This window comes from Babylonia areolata, chromosome 35 (assembly GCF_041734735.1).
Source record: "Babylonia areolata isolate BAREFJ2019XMU chromosome 35, ASM4173473v1, whole genome shotgun sequence".
NCBI lineage: Eukaryota > Metazoa > Mollusca > Gastropoda > Neogastropoda > Buccinidae > Babylonia > Babylonia areolata.
Window position 1 is genome coordinate 13119311 of NC_134910.1, and position 19918 is coordinate 13139228.

At 43.7% G+C, this 19918-nt stretch overlaps 2 protein-coding genes across 2 annotated transcripts in view; one reads left to right on the plus strand and one right to left on the minus strand.

Annotated features, from left to right (window-relative positions):
* LOC143278117 (lysophosphatidic acid phosphatase type 6-like) overlaps positions 1-13783 on the minus strand; it is a 34681-nt gene extending 20898 nt beyond the window's left edge. Inside the window, exons 1-5 of the mRNA XM_076583150.1 lie at positions 13419-13783; positions 11956-12090; positions 10159-10289; positions 8984-9072; positions 6440-6598 (exon numbers count right to left, since the gene is read on the minus strand). Of these exons, the coding sequence (XP_076439265.1) occupies positions 6440-6598; positions 8984-9072; positions 10159-10289; positions 11956-12090; positions 13419-13643 (739 nt within the window). The 5' untranslated portion in view covers positions 13644-13783. The remainder of the gene's footprint in view (positions 1-6439; positions 6599-8983; positions 9073-10158; positions 10290-11955; positions 12091-13418) is intronic.
* A 7-nt stretch (positions 13784-13790) lies between these two features.
* On the plus strand, positions 13791-19494 carry LOC143278119 (calmodulin-like protein 4). Its single transcript, XM_076583152.1, has 5 exons — positions 13791-13840; positions 13964-13994; positions 14516-14653; positions 15361-15546; positions 17273-19494. Exons 1-5 carry the CDS (start codon positions 13838-13840, stop codon positions 17368-17370), a joined length of 456 nt encoding a protein of 151 aa, XP_076439267.1. The 5' UTR covers positions 13791-13837; the 3' UTR covers positions 17371-19494.
* Positions 19495-19918: the final 424 nt, after the last annotated feature.

Below are 19918 nucleotides of genomic sequence, written 5' to 3' on the forward strand. Positions count from 1 at the left end.
CTGGTCCTTAGTGAGGCCCAATGTGCCCCAGTGTCTGTAACAGCAGAAGAAGGTGCAGCAGCGCGTTCAATACTAGGCATCAGTTTGACAAAATACAGAACGCTGAAATGTCTCTACAGAAGGCTTGGGGTACATTACGCCAGTGAAAAGAAAGAAAAAGCACAGCATGTAGGAGTAGAAGGCCAGATGAGAACTATAGAAATCTGGAATAAGGATGCAAAGGAGATGGAGCTGGTTCCCACACCTTGTGCAGGAATCAAGAATGTCCCAGATTATGTCACCAAATTGCTGGATGATTATGACACTCAGGGTCGACTGTCATGGCATGATGGCAGCATTCCAGAGGACGAAATTTGGATTAAGATTGGCGGTGATCATGGTGGTGGGTCATTCAAACTGATGCTCCAAGTAGCAAACCTAGTCAATGCCAATTCAAAGTTCAGTACTAGCGTCTTTAATATTGCTGAATGCAAAGACACTCCAGAGAACCTGAGAAGGCTACTAGGTCCATACAAAGACCAAATCACTGAACTTGAGACCATGCAGTGGAGAGGCAAACAAACAGGCGTTTTTGTCTTCGGGGATTATGAGTTCTTGACCAAACTGTGTGGCTTGGCAGGTGCACAGGGAATCCATCCATGTCTGTACTGTACGGCAACAAAATCAGTGATCCAACCCCCCCCCCCCCCCCCCCCCCCCCCCAGAATGCAATGAAGGAAACATCAAACTAAGGTCAATCGCTCAAATCAAGAGCGATTACAGGAAGTATCGCTGTGCAGGAAAAAACAAGAAAAATGCACAGTTGTACGACAATGTGGTCAGAAAACCAGTATTAGACATAGACCTGGAGCAGGTGACACCACCCTACCTTCATATCTTGCTGGGCATTGTCAAGAAACATCACGACCTGTTGGAAGAACAATGTCAAAATTTGGATGAACAGCTAGCAAAATCAGTTGCCAGTGATAGAGACGGTACCCAATTTGACAGCTTCTCTGCACCATTTCAGAAACATGTCATGGACATCAAGAAGCTCAGGGGGCAGCAGAGTTATCTGAAAAATCTCAAATGCCAAGCAAAACGCAAGAACAGCAAACAGCTTCAGAAAAAGATTGAGAAACAAAAAGAAGTTATCAAAGAAACAAAAACAAAAATGACTTCATTGCCAATTCGAACTGGGCCAATTGCTGCAAATCTGGACAAGACTCTGCAGGAAAACAGGATCTGTCCCCAAGCTTACCACGCAAGGGCATTGGTCGGAAACCACTGCAACAAATATTTGAAGAAAGACGTGTACAGAAGTATCTGTCAGAGTGTCATTGACAAGGTCACTAAAAACAAGGACATTCAGGAAAGGGCCAAAGTTATCTGCGGTAAATTTACTCATCTGAACTCTTTTTTTTTTTCAGATGTGCATCAGCGCATATCACACCAACGAGCCATCTGTGAAGACGAGGTTGAAGACATAGAAAAATCAATCCAAAGCTACATGGCATTTTACAGACAAGTCTTCCCCAATGCTGCAGTGATTCCAAAACAACATCTGTTGGATCAGAAGATGGGGAACAGGAATGGCACTGTTAGGGGAACAGGGAGGCGAGGAGACACATGCCACTGTCAACAATTTGTTGAGGAAAGTGTGGGGGCTGAGGAGCAAACAACAGCAGCTCAAGACTCTCTTGACAGAACAGCTGACAATTGTGGCACACTCGTTACAGAACGTGTTTTCTCAGCCACAGAACAAAGAGTTATGATCCCATGCGCACACACATGCACGCTCGGGTACACACAGACACACACTCATACAGAAACAGACACACACACACACACACGCATGCAAGCATGCTCTCTCTCTCTCTCTCTCTCTCTCTCTCTCACACACACACACACTTACATGCAGATCGGTTATCGGTGCACATGAGTAAGAGAGAGGGGAACAGGGAGAGAATGGATACAGAAAGACACAGAGAGTGCAATCTGAATTAATTTTGAGCTTTTGAATCCCTAATTTACTTCCAGTCTCTCTCTCTCTCTCTCTATATATATATATATATATTAGTGGACAAAAATAAAAAGTATTTCATTCACCAAAGACAATAAATAGGAGTTTGTGTGTGTAGATGATAGATCTTATCATGCGCACAATCACATGAAAGCAATATATGGATGTCTAAATTTTGTATTATCTATGTGTTAGTTGAAATCTATGTAAGTAGTTATTATTCTAATATTTGATTAGATATCTAGAACCATGCATGGCTTGGGTTTTAAGCTTGTGATAAGATTAAGAAAAAATATCTCAAGCAATCGAACAGTGACTAAGTCAGTGAGAGAAGGACTTTAAGGACTTTGAGTCTGAAGATGAAGAAACGGGTTCAAGTCAGGCCTATCACAGCCAGTTCTAGCCTATCTTTTATCTGAAGTCAGGCTAAAAGTTTACTAGTCATTTGTATGCATAGGTACAGTTGGAAAATCTGTTGGTAAAATGTTATGAAGTGAAAAGACAGCGTGGGACAGCAAGTCAACAGTGTGAATTTTGCCGGAAGGGTATTGTTACTGAGGTAAGTGTGTGTGACCTCACATCCTCCACGAGACAATTGGAGTTACTGGCAAGTTTGATTGTACCAAGTGATGGCACAGTGTATAGCTGGAGAAAACAAGGATGATGGTGTGACTGTTACGTGAGTAGGCTATTGTTGTTGTTGTTGTTGTCCTGTTCTTGTTACGTGATGCATTAAGTGTTGGTGTTGGCTTGGTAAACAACCTTTTGTTTTATGCATGCAGATGTGTATATCAATTTGTCTGGGTCTCTGACATGGTTTGTTCAAAATGTGTACAGCAGTTTCTCTCTCTCTCTCTCTTTCTGTCTCTCTTGCGAGCGCTCATGCTTTCTGGATTACCTTGGACCCTTTTGTTGTTGTTTTTTTCCATGTGCGTCCATGGGAAATATTTTGGAATACATTTTTACTCACGCTCTTTCTGTCTGACTTTCACTCTCTGCTTCTCTTTCTCTCTTGCATGGGTCTTTGTGTGTGTATTATTGTTGCTGTCTTTGTCTTCATGTAAAGAAAACTCACATGCAAAACAACGTGTATACATGATGACGTATCCATGTATCACTGCTGTCTAGGAGGAGGAAGGTGGCAGAATGGTTAAGACGCTCAGCTGCCAATACAGAGAGTCCGTGAGGGTGTGGGTTCGAATCCCGCTCTCGCCCTTTCTCCTAAGTTTGACTGGAAAATCAAACTGAGCGTCTAGTCTTTCGGATGAGACGGTAAACCGAGGTCCCGTGTGCAGCACGCACTTGGCGCACTGAAAAAGAACCCATGGCAACGAGAGTGTTGTCCTCTGGCGAAATTACGTAAAATGAAATCCACTTTCATAGGTACACAAATATGTAAGCATGCACTCAAGGCCTGACTAAGCGCATTGGGTTATGCTGCTGGTCAGGCATCTGCTCAACAGATGTGGTGTAGCGTGTATGGATTTGTCCGAACGCAGTGACGCCTCCTTGAGAAAGTGAAACTGAAACTGTCTGGGTCTGTGGCACGACATAGTCACATAGGCAAAATATATTTGGCACCCATGTGTGTGTGTGTGTGTGTGTGTGTGTGTGTGTGTGTGTGTGTGTGTGTGTGTGTCTGTGTGTGTGTCCCTCTCTCTCTGTGTCTGTCTAATCTCTTTTCAGTCTATTTCCCTGTCAGTCTCTCTATCTTTCTCTCCCCCTCTTATGCGTCTAAATGTTGGTGTCATTGTTGCTGTCTTTGTCAGTCATCATAAAGAAGAAAACACATATGCAAAACAGCTTGTATGCGTGATGATGTACGTATCTATGTAGCATTGCTGTCAAGGTCTATGGCATGACATGTGGCGATATGTGCGATGTGATATGATTTATAAATCTGACTCCATCGTCCGCCTCCATCCTCCTATCCCCCTCTCTCTGTGTCTCTCTCCTTTTGTCACGGCTGTTTGTACTTACTGACACGTGTGTCTAATGATGTGGTTCCAAACTTCACATACACAAAGCAGGTAGTATGCAGTCCATTATTAACTTTCCACTGGGATCAAAAGACATGAAAATATTTCTCTCTCTCTCTCTCTCTCATACATATATATTATATTAATTTAGGTTGTGCATTCTCTCTCTCTTTCTCTGTGTACACGCGCGCAGTGTGTGTGTGCTTTCGTTTACTTTATCAGGAACTTTTCTGTTGTTGATCATAACTATAAAAACTATGACAAGGGTAACTTATCTAAAAGCATCACACACACACACACACACACACACACACAAAGAAACATCTGTCACTCAAAACACACACACACACACATCTCTCTCTCTATATATAAATATATATATATATTTACACTACACTACATTACATAACACATTTTGCAGCCATTTACTGTTGTGTGAAGAGTTAACAGTTGCTTCGGTACTTGGTCAGCACTTTCTGTGCGTACGTGTGTTGATGAGTCAGGAGCGATACCATCTTCGCGCCATGTGTAGCCACCTGTGGTGATGCGTGGTGTGTGTGGAGGACGCAGAGAAAGGGGAGGGGAGGGGAGGGGAGGGGGAGAGGCGGGGGTGGGGGGGGTTGGGGGGTGACTGGTGCTCTGTAAATAACACTATGTGGTTTGTGGGAGGCGGCCGCTGCGCTATTCTCTCGCTAAGCATGCTTCCAGACAGAGACACTTGCAGACACAGCGGGCACAGTTTCGAGTACTGGTCAAACAGTGAGATTGCGCTCGTTTTGTTTTCTCACCCTCCGACACCATGATGTGCCAGCTTCTGAACTAAATGTCTCAGACGGAACTGCTGTGGATGCACACAACTCACGCTACCTATGACTTTCTCGATGACAACACAGGCACACAACTCACACTACCTATGACTTCCTTAATGACAACACAGGCACACGACGCACACAACTCACGCTACCTATGACTTTCTCGATGACAACACAGGCACACGACACACACAACTCACGCTACCTATGACATTCTCGATGACAACACAGGCACACGAGGCACACAACTCACACTACCTATGACTTTCTCGATGACAACACAGGCACACGACGCACACAACTCACTCTATCTATGACTTTCTCGATGACAACACAGGCAATGACACAAGCAACTTACACTATCTATGACTTTCTTGATGATGACACAGGCATATGACGTACATTCACTACCTTTCATATGACGCACACAACTCAAACTACCTATGATATTCTCAATGACGACACAGGCACATGACGTACACTCACTACCTTTCATATGACACACACAACTCATGCTACCTATGACTTCCACTATAATGGCACAGGCACAAGATGCACACCACACTACCTTTCATATGACACACACAACTTATGCTACCTATGACATTCTCAATGATGACACAGGCACATGACGCACACTCACTACCTTTCACATGACGCACACAACTCATCCTACCTATGACTTCCACTATGATGGCACAGGAACAAGATGCACACACACTACCTTTCATATGACGTACACAACTCACGCAACCTATGACTTTCTCGATGACAACACAGGCACACGACACACACAACTCACACTATCTATGACTTTCTTGATGATGACACAGGCATGTGACGTACATTCATTACCTTTCATATGACGCACACAACTCACGCTACCTATGACTTTCTCAATGACGACACAGGCACATGACGCACACTCACTACCTTTCATATGACGTACACAACTCACGCAACCTATGACTTTCTCGATGACAACACAGGCACACGAAGCACAAAACTCATGCTACCTTTCTCGATGACAACACAGGCACACGACGCACACAACTCACGCTACCTATGACTTTCTCGATGACAACACAGGCACACGACACACACAACTCACGCTACCTATGACTTTCTCGATGACAACACAGGCACACGACGCACACAACTCACGCTACCTATGACTTTCTCGATGACAACACAGGCACACGACGCACACAACTCACGCTACCTATGACTTTCTCGATGACAACACAGGCACACGACACACACAACTCACACTACCTATGACTTTCTTGATGACAACACAGGCACACGACGCACAAAACTCACGCTACCTATGACTTTCTTGATGACAACACAGGCACACGACACACACAACTCACGCTACCTATGACTTTCTCGATGACAACACAGGCACACGACACACACAACTCACGCTACCTATGACTTTCTCGATGACAACACAGGCACACGACACACACAACTCACGCTACCTATGACTTTCTCGATGACAATACAGGCACACGACGCACAAAACTCACGCTACCTATGACTTTCTCGATGACAACACAGGCACACGACGCACACAACTCACGCTACCTATGACTTTCTCGATGACAACACAGGCACACGACACACACAACTCACGCTACCTATGACTTTCTCGATGACCTCCCGGTCCTCCTTGATGCCCGGAATGTTGTCAAAGTGAATCATGGCGGCATGGTTGGCCTCCCTCACCACCTCACACACGTGGGAGTTGGGGAACAGAACCTCGTCCGGCGTGAGCCACACTGGGATGGTCACAGGCCCTGGAAAGACAAGGAGGAAAGGTAAGGCAAGGCAAGGCATGGAGAGGCAAGGCAAGGCAAGGCAAGGCATGGAGAGGCAAGGCAAGGCAAGGCAAGGCATGGAGAGGCAAGGCAAGGCAAGGCAAGGCGAGGCATGGAGAGGCAAGGCAAGGCAAAGCTAAAGCAAGGCAAGGCATGGAGAGGCAAGGCAAGGCAAGGCATGGAGAGGCAAGGCATGGAGAGGCAAGGCAAGGCAAGGCAAGGCAAGGCAAGGCGAGGCATGGAGAGGCAAGGCATGGAGAGGCAAGGCAAGGCAAGGCAAGGCGAGGCATGGAGAGGCAAGGCAAGGCAAGGCAAGGCAAGGCAAGGCATGGAGAGGCAAGGCAAAGCTAAAGCAAGGCAAGTTAATTTTACATGCCTCCTGGCCATCATTGAAATGTAACATACATGTATTTTTTTGATAACACCATACAAACAAAAAAGGGTGAAGTCAAAAACTGAAAAAAACAAACCCAACCCCAAACAAATGCTCATTCGAGCAAACACACAAATATGCAATTAATAACATGAATTTTTTTCCTTAACAATAGACACAAGGATCCTCTAACTGTTCTCTAACTTTTCTCTAACGCTTCTCATTCATTTCTGTTGAGACCCCCTTTCTGTTCTCAACCTGTTCTCATCATTGTTGTTGAGATCCTCTAACTGTTCTCACCTTTTCTGCTGAGATCATCTGGTTGCTCTCACTAATTCTGTTGAGGTTCTCTAACTGTTCTCTAAGAGTTCTCACCATTTCTGTTGAGACCCACTAACCGTTCTCACCATTTCTGTTGAGGCCCTCTTAACAATAATGTACATTTATACAGCGCCCTTTCTCTCTAAGAGCTCAGGGTGCTTTACATGAAAGAAAAATATTACCGTAAAGTTCGGTCTACAAGCCAAGACTTTTTACCCCAGCTTCAACCTCTGCGGCTTATACAATGATGCGGCTTATTTGCGGATTTTAACGATCCCGGGAGTGTCACGTTCTCGTCTATTCTTAGCTGCCCTTCAACTCACCAAAATCATGATTTCTGTCCATGAATTTTGGGATGAGCTTCAGGATAGTGTGCTAACTGTTCACGTTTCATAAATCAAATCCGCACACATTAAAGCCTTCAGATCAGCATTCAGTTCTACTCTGCTCAAGCATACACCCTCATCATGCCGAAAACGCAACGTTATGCCTATGATGTAGCCTTCAAATTGAAGACGATCGACCTAGCAGATGACAGTGCAAGCAATGAACCAGCAGCGACCTCCACCTTCATGTTCATGAAGTGAAAGCGAGGGAAGTCAGTGACAAGATGGCGGAGGAAGCTGTGCTGGTTCTCTTCAACTCGGACACTGAAGACGAAGATTTTAGTGGATTCAGTGAGCAGGATGACGTTCAATAAATGTGACTATCCCTAAATTATGGATCTTATTTTCGTTGTGTTTATTAATTATTTTTTTGTGGCACTAGCAGTATTTTCGCTTGCTTTTCTTTGTGTTGTTCCCACTTGCCGCTTGTGTTTATTTCATAACCTACAGTATCGACAGCTTTTCTGTTGTATCAGTATGTGTTCTGGTACCAGAAATAAGTGCGGCTTATAAACCGGTGCGGCTTATGTATGTATAAAGTTCATTTTTTTTCCAAACTTTAGTGGGTGCGGCTTATATACCAGTGCGCTCAATAGACCGAACTTTACGGTACATAAAACATTCATAACCACTCTTTCTCAAAACCCCCTCCCCCCCCTGACTCACACTCTCCTTTTCCCACTCAACATACATCCAAAGTGAGCTGACATGGGTGGTGCTGGAGAAAAGGAAGCTGAGAGTGCTTATAGACAGGTTTTAAAAAGATGAGTTTTTAGTGATGAGAGAAAAGCAGAAATAGAATCAGATGCACGGATATGATGAGGAAGGTTGTTCCAGATGTGAGGAGCAGCAAAGAAGAAAGAAACTGTCCTCACCATCTCTGTTAAGGTCCTCTGTCCTCACCATTTCTGTAAATATCCACTAACTATTCTCTAACAGTCCTCACCATTTCTGCTGAGATCCTTTCACTATCCTCACCATTGCTGCTGAAGTCCTCTGGAGGATAAAGGTACCACAGTCTTTACAGCCATCAGGGCAGCCAGTGTCATATCCACTGGCTCGGCACAGGAAGGGAGAGTCCAGTCCTCTCTTTCCTTGACCCAAGTCAGGTACCCCCCCCCATTCACGCCTGGGTCTCCCAGCAAAAGAAAATCAGAGTACAGTGCCTTTCCCATGGACACAACACAACACCCATGCTGAAATGGTGCCCCCAACCCTGAACACCGGGCTGGAGGTCCAACATCTACCGGCCGAACTCTGACATGGCACGCTGACTGCTCTCACCGTTTCTGTCCAGGTCCTCTTTCCCAAACAGACCAGCCATCACGCAGCGTGCCGATGCGATGGTTCGATCAATGTTGGTGGACTGCACGCTGCAACACGTCATCATTCACAGTTTCAGTTTCTCAAGGATCTGATTTGATATGGATACTTATATAGCATCTATCCTCAGTCAGAGACCAAGTTCTAAGCGCTTCACAAACTTGGGGTCATCTGCCCAACAGGTTGCCTACCTGGGTAGAGATGACTGATGACCTCCATTGGGTGCTTATTCATTCGTTTCCTGTGTCATTCAATGAGATTTCAGGCACACACACATGTATACACACTCAGTCAGACGTGTAACATTTCACATGTATGACCATTTTGTTTATTTACCTTGCCATGTAGGCTATTTACCCTGCTATGTAGGCAGCCATACTCTGTTTTCAGGGGTGTGCATGCTGGGTATGTTCTTGTTTCTATAACCCACCAAACGCTGACATGGATTACAGGATCTTTAACGTGTGTACTTGATCTTCTATGTGATTATACACACGAGGGGGGCTTCAGGCACTGGCAGGTCTTTGTGCTTTGTGTATGGACAACGAGCTAAGGGAGACTGCTCCAGCTGATCCCTACTTGGCGGAATAACAGTGGTTTGCACAGAAGCACTCCATCTGGGCTCCATATGTCCCTTTATATGATATTACAGATACCCTGATATTCAAACAGACAAAGGATGGGCTCAATAGCTGAGTGGCTGAAGCATTGGTCTTTCAATCTGAGGGTCCCGGGTTTGAATCTCGGAAACGGCGCCTAGTGGGTAAAGTCTGGAGATTTTTCCAATCTCTCAGGTCAACATATGTGCAGACCTGCTAGTGCCTGAACCCCCTTTGTGTGTATGTGCACACAGAAGATCGAATATGCACATTAAAGATCCTGTAATCCATGTCAGCATTCGGTGGGTTGTGGAAACAAGAACATACCCAGCATGTACACCCCTGAAAATGGAGTATGGCTGCCTACATGGCGGGAGGGATGAAAATGGCCATTCACTTAAAAGCCCACTTGTGTACATACGAGTGAATGTGGGAGTTGTAGCCCACGAATGAAGAAGAAAATTAAGAAGAAGAAGAAGAAAAAAGAAAGGAACAAAGAAGAAGAAATGGACAAAGAAACATGGAGGCACCACTTACTAAACATCCTCTGGCTGATACCCCTCTGTCAGGAACTGGTGCACGTCAACATAAGCACGCCGGAGACTCAGTCCCAGACAGTACATTTGCTCCTGGCCGAACGTGGTCAGGTTTCCAGCGTAGCCCCCTCCCTGGGAACCACACAATGAAACAACCCATCGTCCATTCCATGCCCACATTGAAAGGATTCGTTATATTTTTATCGTCCATTTCATGCCCACATTGAAAGGGTTCGATATATTTTCATTGTCGATTTCATGCCCACATTGAAGGGTTTGATATATTTTCATCGTCCATTTCAAGCCCACATTGAAGGGTTTGATATATTTTCGTTGTCCATTTCATGCCCACACTGATAAGGATTTGATGTATTTTCGTTGTCTGTTCATGCCCCAGTTGAAAGGGTTTGATACATTTTCATCATCCATTCATGTCCACATTGAAAGGATTCGATACATTTTCATCATTCATTTCATGCCAACATTGAAAGGGTTCAATATATTTTCATTGTCCATTTCATGCCCACATTGAAAGGATTTGATATATTTTAATTGTCCATTCATGCCCCAGTTGAAAGGATTGGATAAATTTCCATTGTCCATTCATGCCTACAATGAAAGGATTTGAAATATTTTCGTTGTCCATTCATGCACACACTGAAAGGGTTTGATATATTTGAACTGTCCATTCATGCCCCAGTTGAAAGGACTGGATATATTTTAATTGTCCATTCATGCCCCAGTTGAATTGACTGGATATATTTCCATCGTCCATTCATGCCTACAATGAAAGGATTTGATATATTTTCGTTGTCCATTCATGCACACACTGAAAGGGTTTGATATATTTGAACTGTCCATTCATGCCCCAGTTGAAAGGACTGGATATATTTTAATTGTCCATTCATGCCCCAGTTGAAAGGACTGGATATATTTCCATCGTCCGTTCATGCCCACAATGAAAGGATTTGATATATTTTTCAAAATGACATCTTGGCCAACAAACGTGGTCAGGTTTCTAGCATAACCCCCTCCCTGGGTACCACACAGTGAAACAATCCATCGTCTATTCATGCCCACACTGAAATAATGGATATATTAAAAAAAAGAAAAAAAAAAGAAAAGATATCCACATTGAAACAATGCATGTTATCTTTCTACATTTGAATGAAATGAAAACACATCCAAACTGAATGGACAGAAGTCATATTTTAAATATATTAAGCAGACAGCATATTTAGGATAGCGTCATTTCTACAACACTTTTTCTTCGTTTTATTTCTCTGCAAGATTTTTTTCCTTCTTTTTCTTCTCTATCTTTTTTTTTTCTTTCTTTTTTTTTCTTTTTCAAAACTTTTCCGTTTTTCTTTCGTCTTCATTATCCCTCTTTCTTTTTGATGTCTTTTCTTTCTATTCATTTTGTTTGTCGTCTTTTTATTTTCTTTGTGTGTGTGTGTGTGTGTGTGTGTGTGTGTGTGTGTGTGTGTGTGTGTGTGTGTGTGTGTGTGCACATTACATTGTTATGTTCTATATTTGTGTGTGTGTGTGTGTGTGTGTGTGTGTGTGTGTGTGTGTGTGTGTGTGTGTGTGTGTGTGTGTGTGCGTGTTGCAAGTGCAGTATCAATCAAGTACACACACACACACACACACACACAGAGTGTGTGTTGCAAGTGCATTATCAATCAAGTACGCACACACACACACACACACACACACAGAGTGTGTGTTGCAAGTGCAGTATCAATCAAGTACACACACACACACACACACACACACACACAGTAGATTAGGAACCAACCTTGAGCGGGGTTTTCTTGTAGTGGGTCTCAAAATCCGACACCCCCCGGGGCTTCAAGTCAGGCAGAACAAGCACTCTGTGTTTGAACTTGAAATGAGAAGGTGTGCGCAGCACAAAATCTTTGGAATATGTCACCTGCAAAGCCATTAACCATCTGATGATGATAAGTCACTCAGTTTGACTTAACGGAAAAAAAAGAAGAGATAAATCTCTATAAAAAAAAGTATTTCAAAATGAATAAATAAACAAACAAATAAATAAACATCAAACTGAGTTCTAAGACAAACACCAGTGGAACACAAAACTGAACCACAGATTTAACAAATTACAAAAAAGAAAAAGAAAAAAAAAGTTATCTAATGATTTATAAATTCTTATAAAGGGTTCCAAGCTGACGCCATGCGTCAGAGGATTTCAAGGACAATGCTTCTCAGCTGCTACAACAATGGCTGTGAATCCACCTTATTGGCAATCATGCCCTGACCACCACACTGGTGAATTCACTAATAAGAGTGATCCTCCTATTTGCCTGCAACCTTAAAACCCTCTATCCAAAACATGTCCACATCTCTAACTCATTCTACTCCAGTTACAAGATAACATGTACCATGCACACTCTCTTGTAGTTGTAATCAGACATGACTATCCTTGAACCCAAGCACACAACTGACAAAGTGAATAAAACGTTAACCATCTCTGCAAGACAGGCAGAAAGCAGGAAACACAGACATGTTGATATATACTGATATCAACCCCTTTCATGCACACTCCCAACCCCCCAACACACATACAATTTGGTCTGCAGGGTTTATTTTTGTCTTAAACCCTGAAGGTGGAAGTGCAGATTTATTGACTTAATGACTGGGTGACTTCGGAGGAGATAAATGGTGTTTGAGGTTATGGTGGTGCAGAAATGAAGGAACTCCTTCAACAGTCTGTGTGACAAGGATGCACTGATTTGCAGCTGGGTACTGCACATATTATGACTTAGGTGCATTGGTACTGTTCTAAGTGCACTGGTACTTGCAGTTGTTCTGTGATTAGCAGCACTGGCCACAGGGGTCATCTGGTATTGCTAGAAAGTGGTAGTACCCATAAACGTACCTCTTTGGAAGCAGCTGCAAGAACTGCAAGAATGAACGTGATGTTACTAAATGCTGGAAACGAATTTGTTCTTGACTGATGCAATCGAAACGAACCATTGCGATTTCACAATCCGGCTTTTTCTTCTGATGCAATAGCTCAGTATCTAAAAGCCTGATCAGCGAGTTGAATTTATGCGAAAATAAGGGATCTGCTCTCTCTCTCTCGTTCTTTTTTTTAAACAGCAGCTGTGGTATACGGATCAGTTTGCACTCTTTGACACCCGTTTAAAAATGAAACTAGCCCTTTTTCTGGAAAGCCAGAGGCTGAGTGAGGGATGCTGCCACCGGTCGACGGTGTAATAATGATAAAGTACTTACCTCCTCTAGTCCTGGAATAACATGTATGGGTGTCCTCGCCCCATGTCGGAAATACACATGAACTTGTTTCAATGTCATGGCTTTCGTGGGCGGCGTTTCATTTTCAGTCATCGCCCTCTCAGAGTCAACCGTGCTATTCGATTTTATATACGCGTTGGCCAAACACCCACCACAAACTGTCGCTCCAACAAAGCCTGTGATTTTTAATGCTTTGTTCCAATTCATGATTGCGATCGATCAAATCTTAACGTTGCACGAAGCGATCACATCCAACCAAGTTCGTGTTCAATTGTTGTTAAATAAGACTTGTCCGCCCGACTGGTCAGAAAGTTCTGACGTCAACTTTTGCCATGTGCAACCAAGCGCAGTTACTCTCACAGTTGATCCAGGCGCAAGAACAGTAACTCCCTGGCTCCAAGATGGTGGGTAAAACATTCCTTTCTTTCGAAAAATCGTTCACAGTTTCTTAAAGTATAAATTCCAGATTTGTTGTGTGGCAAATATATGACATTCACGATTTACTCACTTGTTGGTTTTGATTTCAGGCGCGGTATTTCAGTGAGAGCAAAATCGAAGGTAAGTTGGTGCTGATTTGAATCATTCGATGAATAGCCTATGTCTGGAGGGGACCACGCCCAGCTTTGTTTTATTTGTATGATCTGTGGTCGATAATTATTTTTAGATTGTCCATTGTCTTAAGAGAGGAACTTTTAAATGAATTGTTTGGGATTATCGGATTGCTAGTTAAAAAAAAAAAAATCGCCGAGCATTACTTGGACGGATTCGGAACTCAAACCTCGTACATTCTTAGAGTCGAAAAAAATGCCCCTTTTATTTTATTTATTTTCTTTTTTCCCTATACACATTCCCACCCAGGTTTATGTACCACACTTCCAGTGCACTTGCATGAGCGCATACACGCTCTCTCACCTGCACTCATACAACATACACTACAGCCACACACACACTAAATGGGAAAATGAATAAACACACACACACACACACACACACACACGCTGTTCTTTCTTTCCTAATTGTTTATTATAAGTTGATGTCCTTAGTTAAACATGACAGGGAAAGGTTGGTGAACATTGCAGAATTCAAGGAATGTTTCGACTTCCATGCCCGCCGGGGTTACATCACCCATGAGGGAGACCTGTCCATCATTATGAGGTCACTGAGCTTCAGCCCCACGAGGGAGGAGATCACTAAGTACTTCAAGAAACATGTCTCCCGTTAGTGTCACCATTGTGTGTGTGTTTGTGTGTGTGTGTGTTGTGTAGTGTGTGTGTGTGTGTGTGTGTGTGCATATGTGTGTACGTGTGTGTAAGTATTTCAAGAAGCATGTCTCCCATGAGTGTCATCTTTGTGTGTGTGTGTGTGTGTGTGTTTGCTGTGTGTGTTTGCTGTGTGTGTGTGTGTGTGTGTGTGTGTGTGTGTGTGTGTGTGTGTGAGAACTTCAAGAAGCATATCTTCCATTAGTGTCACATTCGTGTGTGTGTGCGTGTGTGTGTGTGTGTGTGTGTGTGTGTGTGTGTGTGAAAGCGCCCACATACAAGCAGGGGTGTGAATGTTTGCGTGTGTGTTTATGTGTGGTGTGGTGTGTGCATGTGTTTGTGTGTGCGCAGCGTGTTTGTGCACATGCGAGCATGTGGTGGGTGTTGGTGTGTGTGCATGTTCACATGGAGATGTGTGTGTTTGTATGTGCATATATGTGTGTGTGTGTGTGTGCACACGCAGGTGTGTGCGTGCGTGTACGTGTGAGCGTATGTGTGTTTGCATGCCTACAACCATGTGTGTGTGCTTGCTTGCGTGCATATGTTCATCTGTGTATGTGCGTGCAGGTGTGTTTGCATGCCTGCATGCGAATGCAACTATGTGCTTGTGTACTCGCATCGCATGTGTACATACACACATATACATGTGTTGCGTGCCCTTGCAGCGGATGGCCAGCTGGACTTTGCGTCTTTTCTGGACGCGATGCATGAGCACTCCACGGTGGAGAACTGTCAGCGAGAGCTGCAGGAGGCGCTGCTGGCCCAGGACAGGTCACACAGTGGCTACGTCAGTGCCGCAGAGATCCGACAGATCCTCAGCAGTCTGGGTGAAAAGCTCAGCCGCAATGAAGGTAGGTTGGGTTTGTTTTTTTTTTAAATAGATTTTTTGTTTGCATGTTTTATGTATGTGTATGTGTGTGTGTGCTAGTATGTGTATGTGTCTGTGTATCTGTATGTTTGCACAGTTTGTGCATATAAATATATGATAAAAAAGAAAACAAAAAAATCAACAACACTGTCCGACTACAAAAGTACAATGATGTCAAGTTCAGAATGAATCTAGTTCGCCTTCTTTCAACCTCCCCCCCCCCCCCCTTTTTTTTTTTTTTTTTTTGAGGATAGAGTGTCCTGAGTTTGCTGATTCAGAACTCTTCCCTTGTGTATCTGTGAGCGTGGTTGTCTGTGAGGACCTGCTCTATGGGCATGCACCTCATGTCACGCAGTGAATGATCTTTTTTGCATTGAAATGTCTGGTGACATGGGTGCTGGTGTTCTGCAGGATGTGTGACCTGTGGAGGTAGAAAAGTGTTCTTGGTGTATTTCTTGTTTCTCCTGCATACTGGGCCCCACGACACTGCTGACAGAAGAGCAGGTATATGATGTTTGAAGACCTGCAGGTCATGCTATGTCTGATGCTGAAAATATCTCCGGTGGTTTTGCTGGAGAAACCTTTGCCCTCCACCAAATGTTCCCTACAGATGACGCACCTGTCGTTACATTTCACCACCCCAGCCTGTTCTTGCGTAGGCATGACTTGGGGAAGGGAGGAGGGCATGATCAGGTTTGGGATGCTCCTGGAGTTTCCCTCCCCAACAACAGGCACATCAGGCACAGCCTTTTTCATGCGTGCACTGTGTGGAGTAGTGCCTGTTGCTCCCTGAGCCAGTGACGTAGTCGTGGGTTGGAGGGGTGATGAGTGATGACGAAGGGGACCCTGGTGTTGACGGGTTTGGTCCTGTACATCAACACCTCAGCTCTGGGGAGACTCCGTGCCTTTGTCAGAGCCTGGTGTAGTTTGCTCGTTCTGCAGTCACGGCTGAGGAACATGCCCATGATGGTAGCAGCATGTTTTGGTGTCATATACTGTACCATGTCAAACTGATGCAAACTAGGCCTATTGGTTTGCTCTGCTTGGCCAAATTTCGCGCGGCTAACAGTGAAAAGACGGGCCCGCCCGCTCTCAGCCAATCAAACGCCTCTAAAAGCTATAAGCGCTGAATCATTCCTTTGGCCAAGCAGCATGTTTTTCAAAGTCTTCAGTCTTGGAGCAAAGGCAACGGATCCTCAGGAACTGGCTGCAGGGGATGTTGTTTTTACAATGATGAGGATGGCATGAACGATGGTGGAGGTAATCATGACTGTCTGTGGGTTTTGTGAACAGTTCAGTGAGGATGAAGCCGTCATCAAATTTGATGAGAATGTCAAGGAATGGGATGGACTGTCTGGATGACTGGACTGTGAATTTGATGGTTTGATGAAAAGTGTTGATGTGTCGTTAAGAGGTCTGCAGGTCTTTCTGCGAGCCCTGCCACAGCAAGAAGATGTCGTTGATGTGGTGTCACCACATGCTGTCATTGATGTGTGTGTGTGTGTGTGTGTGTGTGTGTGTTTATGCACATTTTTATTTACATGTGTATCTGTATGTTTGCTCATTTTGTGTATAATTTTATATCCGTATGTTTGTGTGTGTTTGTGTGTGTGTGTGTGTGTGTGTGTGTATGTGTGTGTGTGTGTTTATGTGTGTGTGTGAGTTTACACATTTTTCTTTACATGTGTGTGTGTGTGTGTGTGTTGCAGTGGACACACTGTTCAGAGAGGCGGGCATCTCCCCCACCGGTCAAGTGAAGATCTCGGACTTTGTGCAGACCGTCATGACCCCCACCCCTGATTACTGAACCCCCCCCTCCCCCCTGCCACCTACCCTCCTTCCTACCCTTCCCCCTCTCCTGCCCCACCTCCACCCCTCACAATCCTCTCACCATGCTCCTGGTCTTCACCAGTCATCTGTCATGTGATTCATCATCTGTCATGTGACTCCTCATCTGTCATGTGACTCATCTGCCTGAAATCTCATTCACATTGTTTCACATGGTGACTGACAAAAATAAGTAATCTTTACGTTTTTTGTTTCGTTTTGTTTTGAATATTGTTTTAACAGACGTCATATTATAGCAGCAGTTTCCTTTTCTTTCAGGGTGGGTTTTGTATTATTTACGCAAAATGTATGTGTATCACCTCTGACTTTTTTTTCCCACTTAATTCTCAGATATGCAGTCCACATCCAGTTTTTGATTTCCATTTGCAGAATACAGTATGTGGGTAATTTTACTCAATACTTGCTTATGTCAGGCTGAAAAAACTAACAATCCAATTTGATCCTATTGATCATATTACTCAAGTATTGTATCGTTTTTTGTCGCAACAGATTTCTCTGTATGAAATTCAGGCTGCTCTCCCCTTGGAAAGCATGTAACCTTAGGGCAGTGCCACCCTTATTATTAATTTTTGGGGGGGGGGGGGGGGTTCTGCTTGCTAGTGTATTTGTTTCACTATCAGTAGAATGAACTGAAAATTAGAAAGAATGAATTGCATGTCTTGGAGATGTTTTATTCATTCATTCATATTCAGTGATAAGATGATGTTACGTGTAGATCATGATGGTACATCCCAACATGTGGGAAATTTGACATGGCTGATTATTCATGGCATGTTTCATTCATTCATATCCAGTGAAAAGACACGTCATTCCAGGTGCTGAAATGATCCTCTTCCAGGTACAAGCAGCATTCCAGATGTGAAGATTCATGAAAAATATCACTTTCCAGTGTCTTTTTTTTTGTTTGCCTTGGCCTTTTTGGACTCTGATCCGTACTGCGTGTGTTAGGAGTGGAGAGGTGTGATGTGATCAGTTTGTTACCTGCTTTTTTTCCCCCTTTTTTTTTTTGTATGTGTTCTTTTTGATATATGACGCAATGTTTCCAGTAGCAACAAGAACGCACAAGAAAAGTGATTACTGGAATTAAACTGTCCCTTCCCATACCCTACTTTTTTCTGCATTCATGGGCAGCATCTCCCATGTTCACTTGTATGTACCAGTGGGTTTTTTACGTGTATGACTTTTTACCCCATCACACTCCATTTTCGGGTATTATCTTGTTTCCATAACCCACCAAATACTGACATGTACTGCAGGATCTTTAACATGCGTGTTTGATCTTATGCACACAAAGGGTGTTCAGGCACTGGATCTGAAAAAAATCTCCACCCCTTAACCCAGCAGGTGTGCTGAGACTGGAGATCGAAGCCAGGGAGCTGTGGTGAGAATTGAGTGCTCTAACCAATCTACCACCACACGGCTCTTTCCACAGGTCTTCCCCTTCTCCTCCCTCCACCACCACTGCTACCCCCCTTCCCAACATGTGCCCTTAAAAAAAGAAGAAAAAGGATTTATCTATGTGATTTTGTTTTTTTCAGCATATGCCTTTGTTGTGTCAGAAGTTATCTTCTGACTTGTGATTGGTTGTGATCTGGTATAAAGACATTTTACAACACCTGTTTGTACTTTGGGCACATAAAAGTTGTAAACAGTTATCATTATTATTATTTTTTTGTTATATGACAATGTTTTCAGATGATTCTATTGACCAGTATGATAATGAGATTGTTATCCTGATGTGGTTGTGAGACAAATTGTGGCGAATTCCAGCTATGCAAGGACAAAGGTGGACTCTGGCTTGTCCCTGGGATGACTGCAGAGGAGGGGATTCTTTTCTCGTCTTTCTCACTGTTACTGTGTTGATTTCAGGGGATGATGTGGCGTGGTGATTAGTTGTAGAGGTGAATGGTGAATGTTGTTCAAATGTCTGATCTAAACAGTTTTACTTTTTTGGTTGTTTTTTTTTTTCTGTGGGTTGTCTTCGGTTGTGTAATTATGGACTAAAAAATATGGTGGTGGTGGGCTTGCACACATGCAAACACACACACACACACACACACACACACACACACACACACACACACACATGATTATTCAGAAACACACACACTCTCTTTCGTCTGCACTCACACAAATACACACACATACACGCTTGCACACACACTCTCTCTCTCTATCAGCCACCCCCCCCCCCCCCCTCTCTCTCTCTCTCTCTCTCTCTCTCTCACACACACGATTTTGTCTTAGGATTACATGTCGTGAAGACCTGTTTTCTTTTTTCGCGTCATCAGTGCTAAACAAGTGTTTTTCTTCCAAAGACCTTTGAAAAATGAATTGTGTGGAGAGTGACACAGACTCAAAGAGTTATCTGAGAAACTGATTTGCGGAAACAAAAAGATAAGTTATAGAAAGTGAGTTAAAGGCTGTAACAGCACACACGCTTGACCCATTGAACAAATGTTATGATCGAAGAAAGTTGTTCAGGCTCTGGTTCAGACATTGTGCAT

Excerpts from the sequence above, each read along its gene's own strand:
- LOC143278119 (XM_076583152.1), top strand. Across the intron at positions 13,995-14,515 it reads CAGTGAGAGCAAAATCGAAG|AATTCAAGGAATGTTTCGAC; the intron begins GTAAGTTGGTGC and ends TGAACATTGCAG. Across the intron at positions 15,547-17,272 it reads AAAGCTCAGCCGCAATGAAG|TGGACACACTGTTCAGAGAG; the intron begins GTAGGTTGGGTT and ends TGTGTGTTGCAG.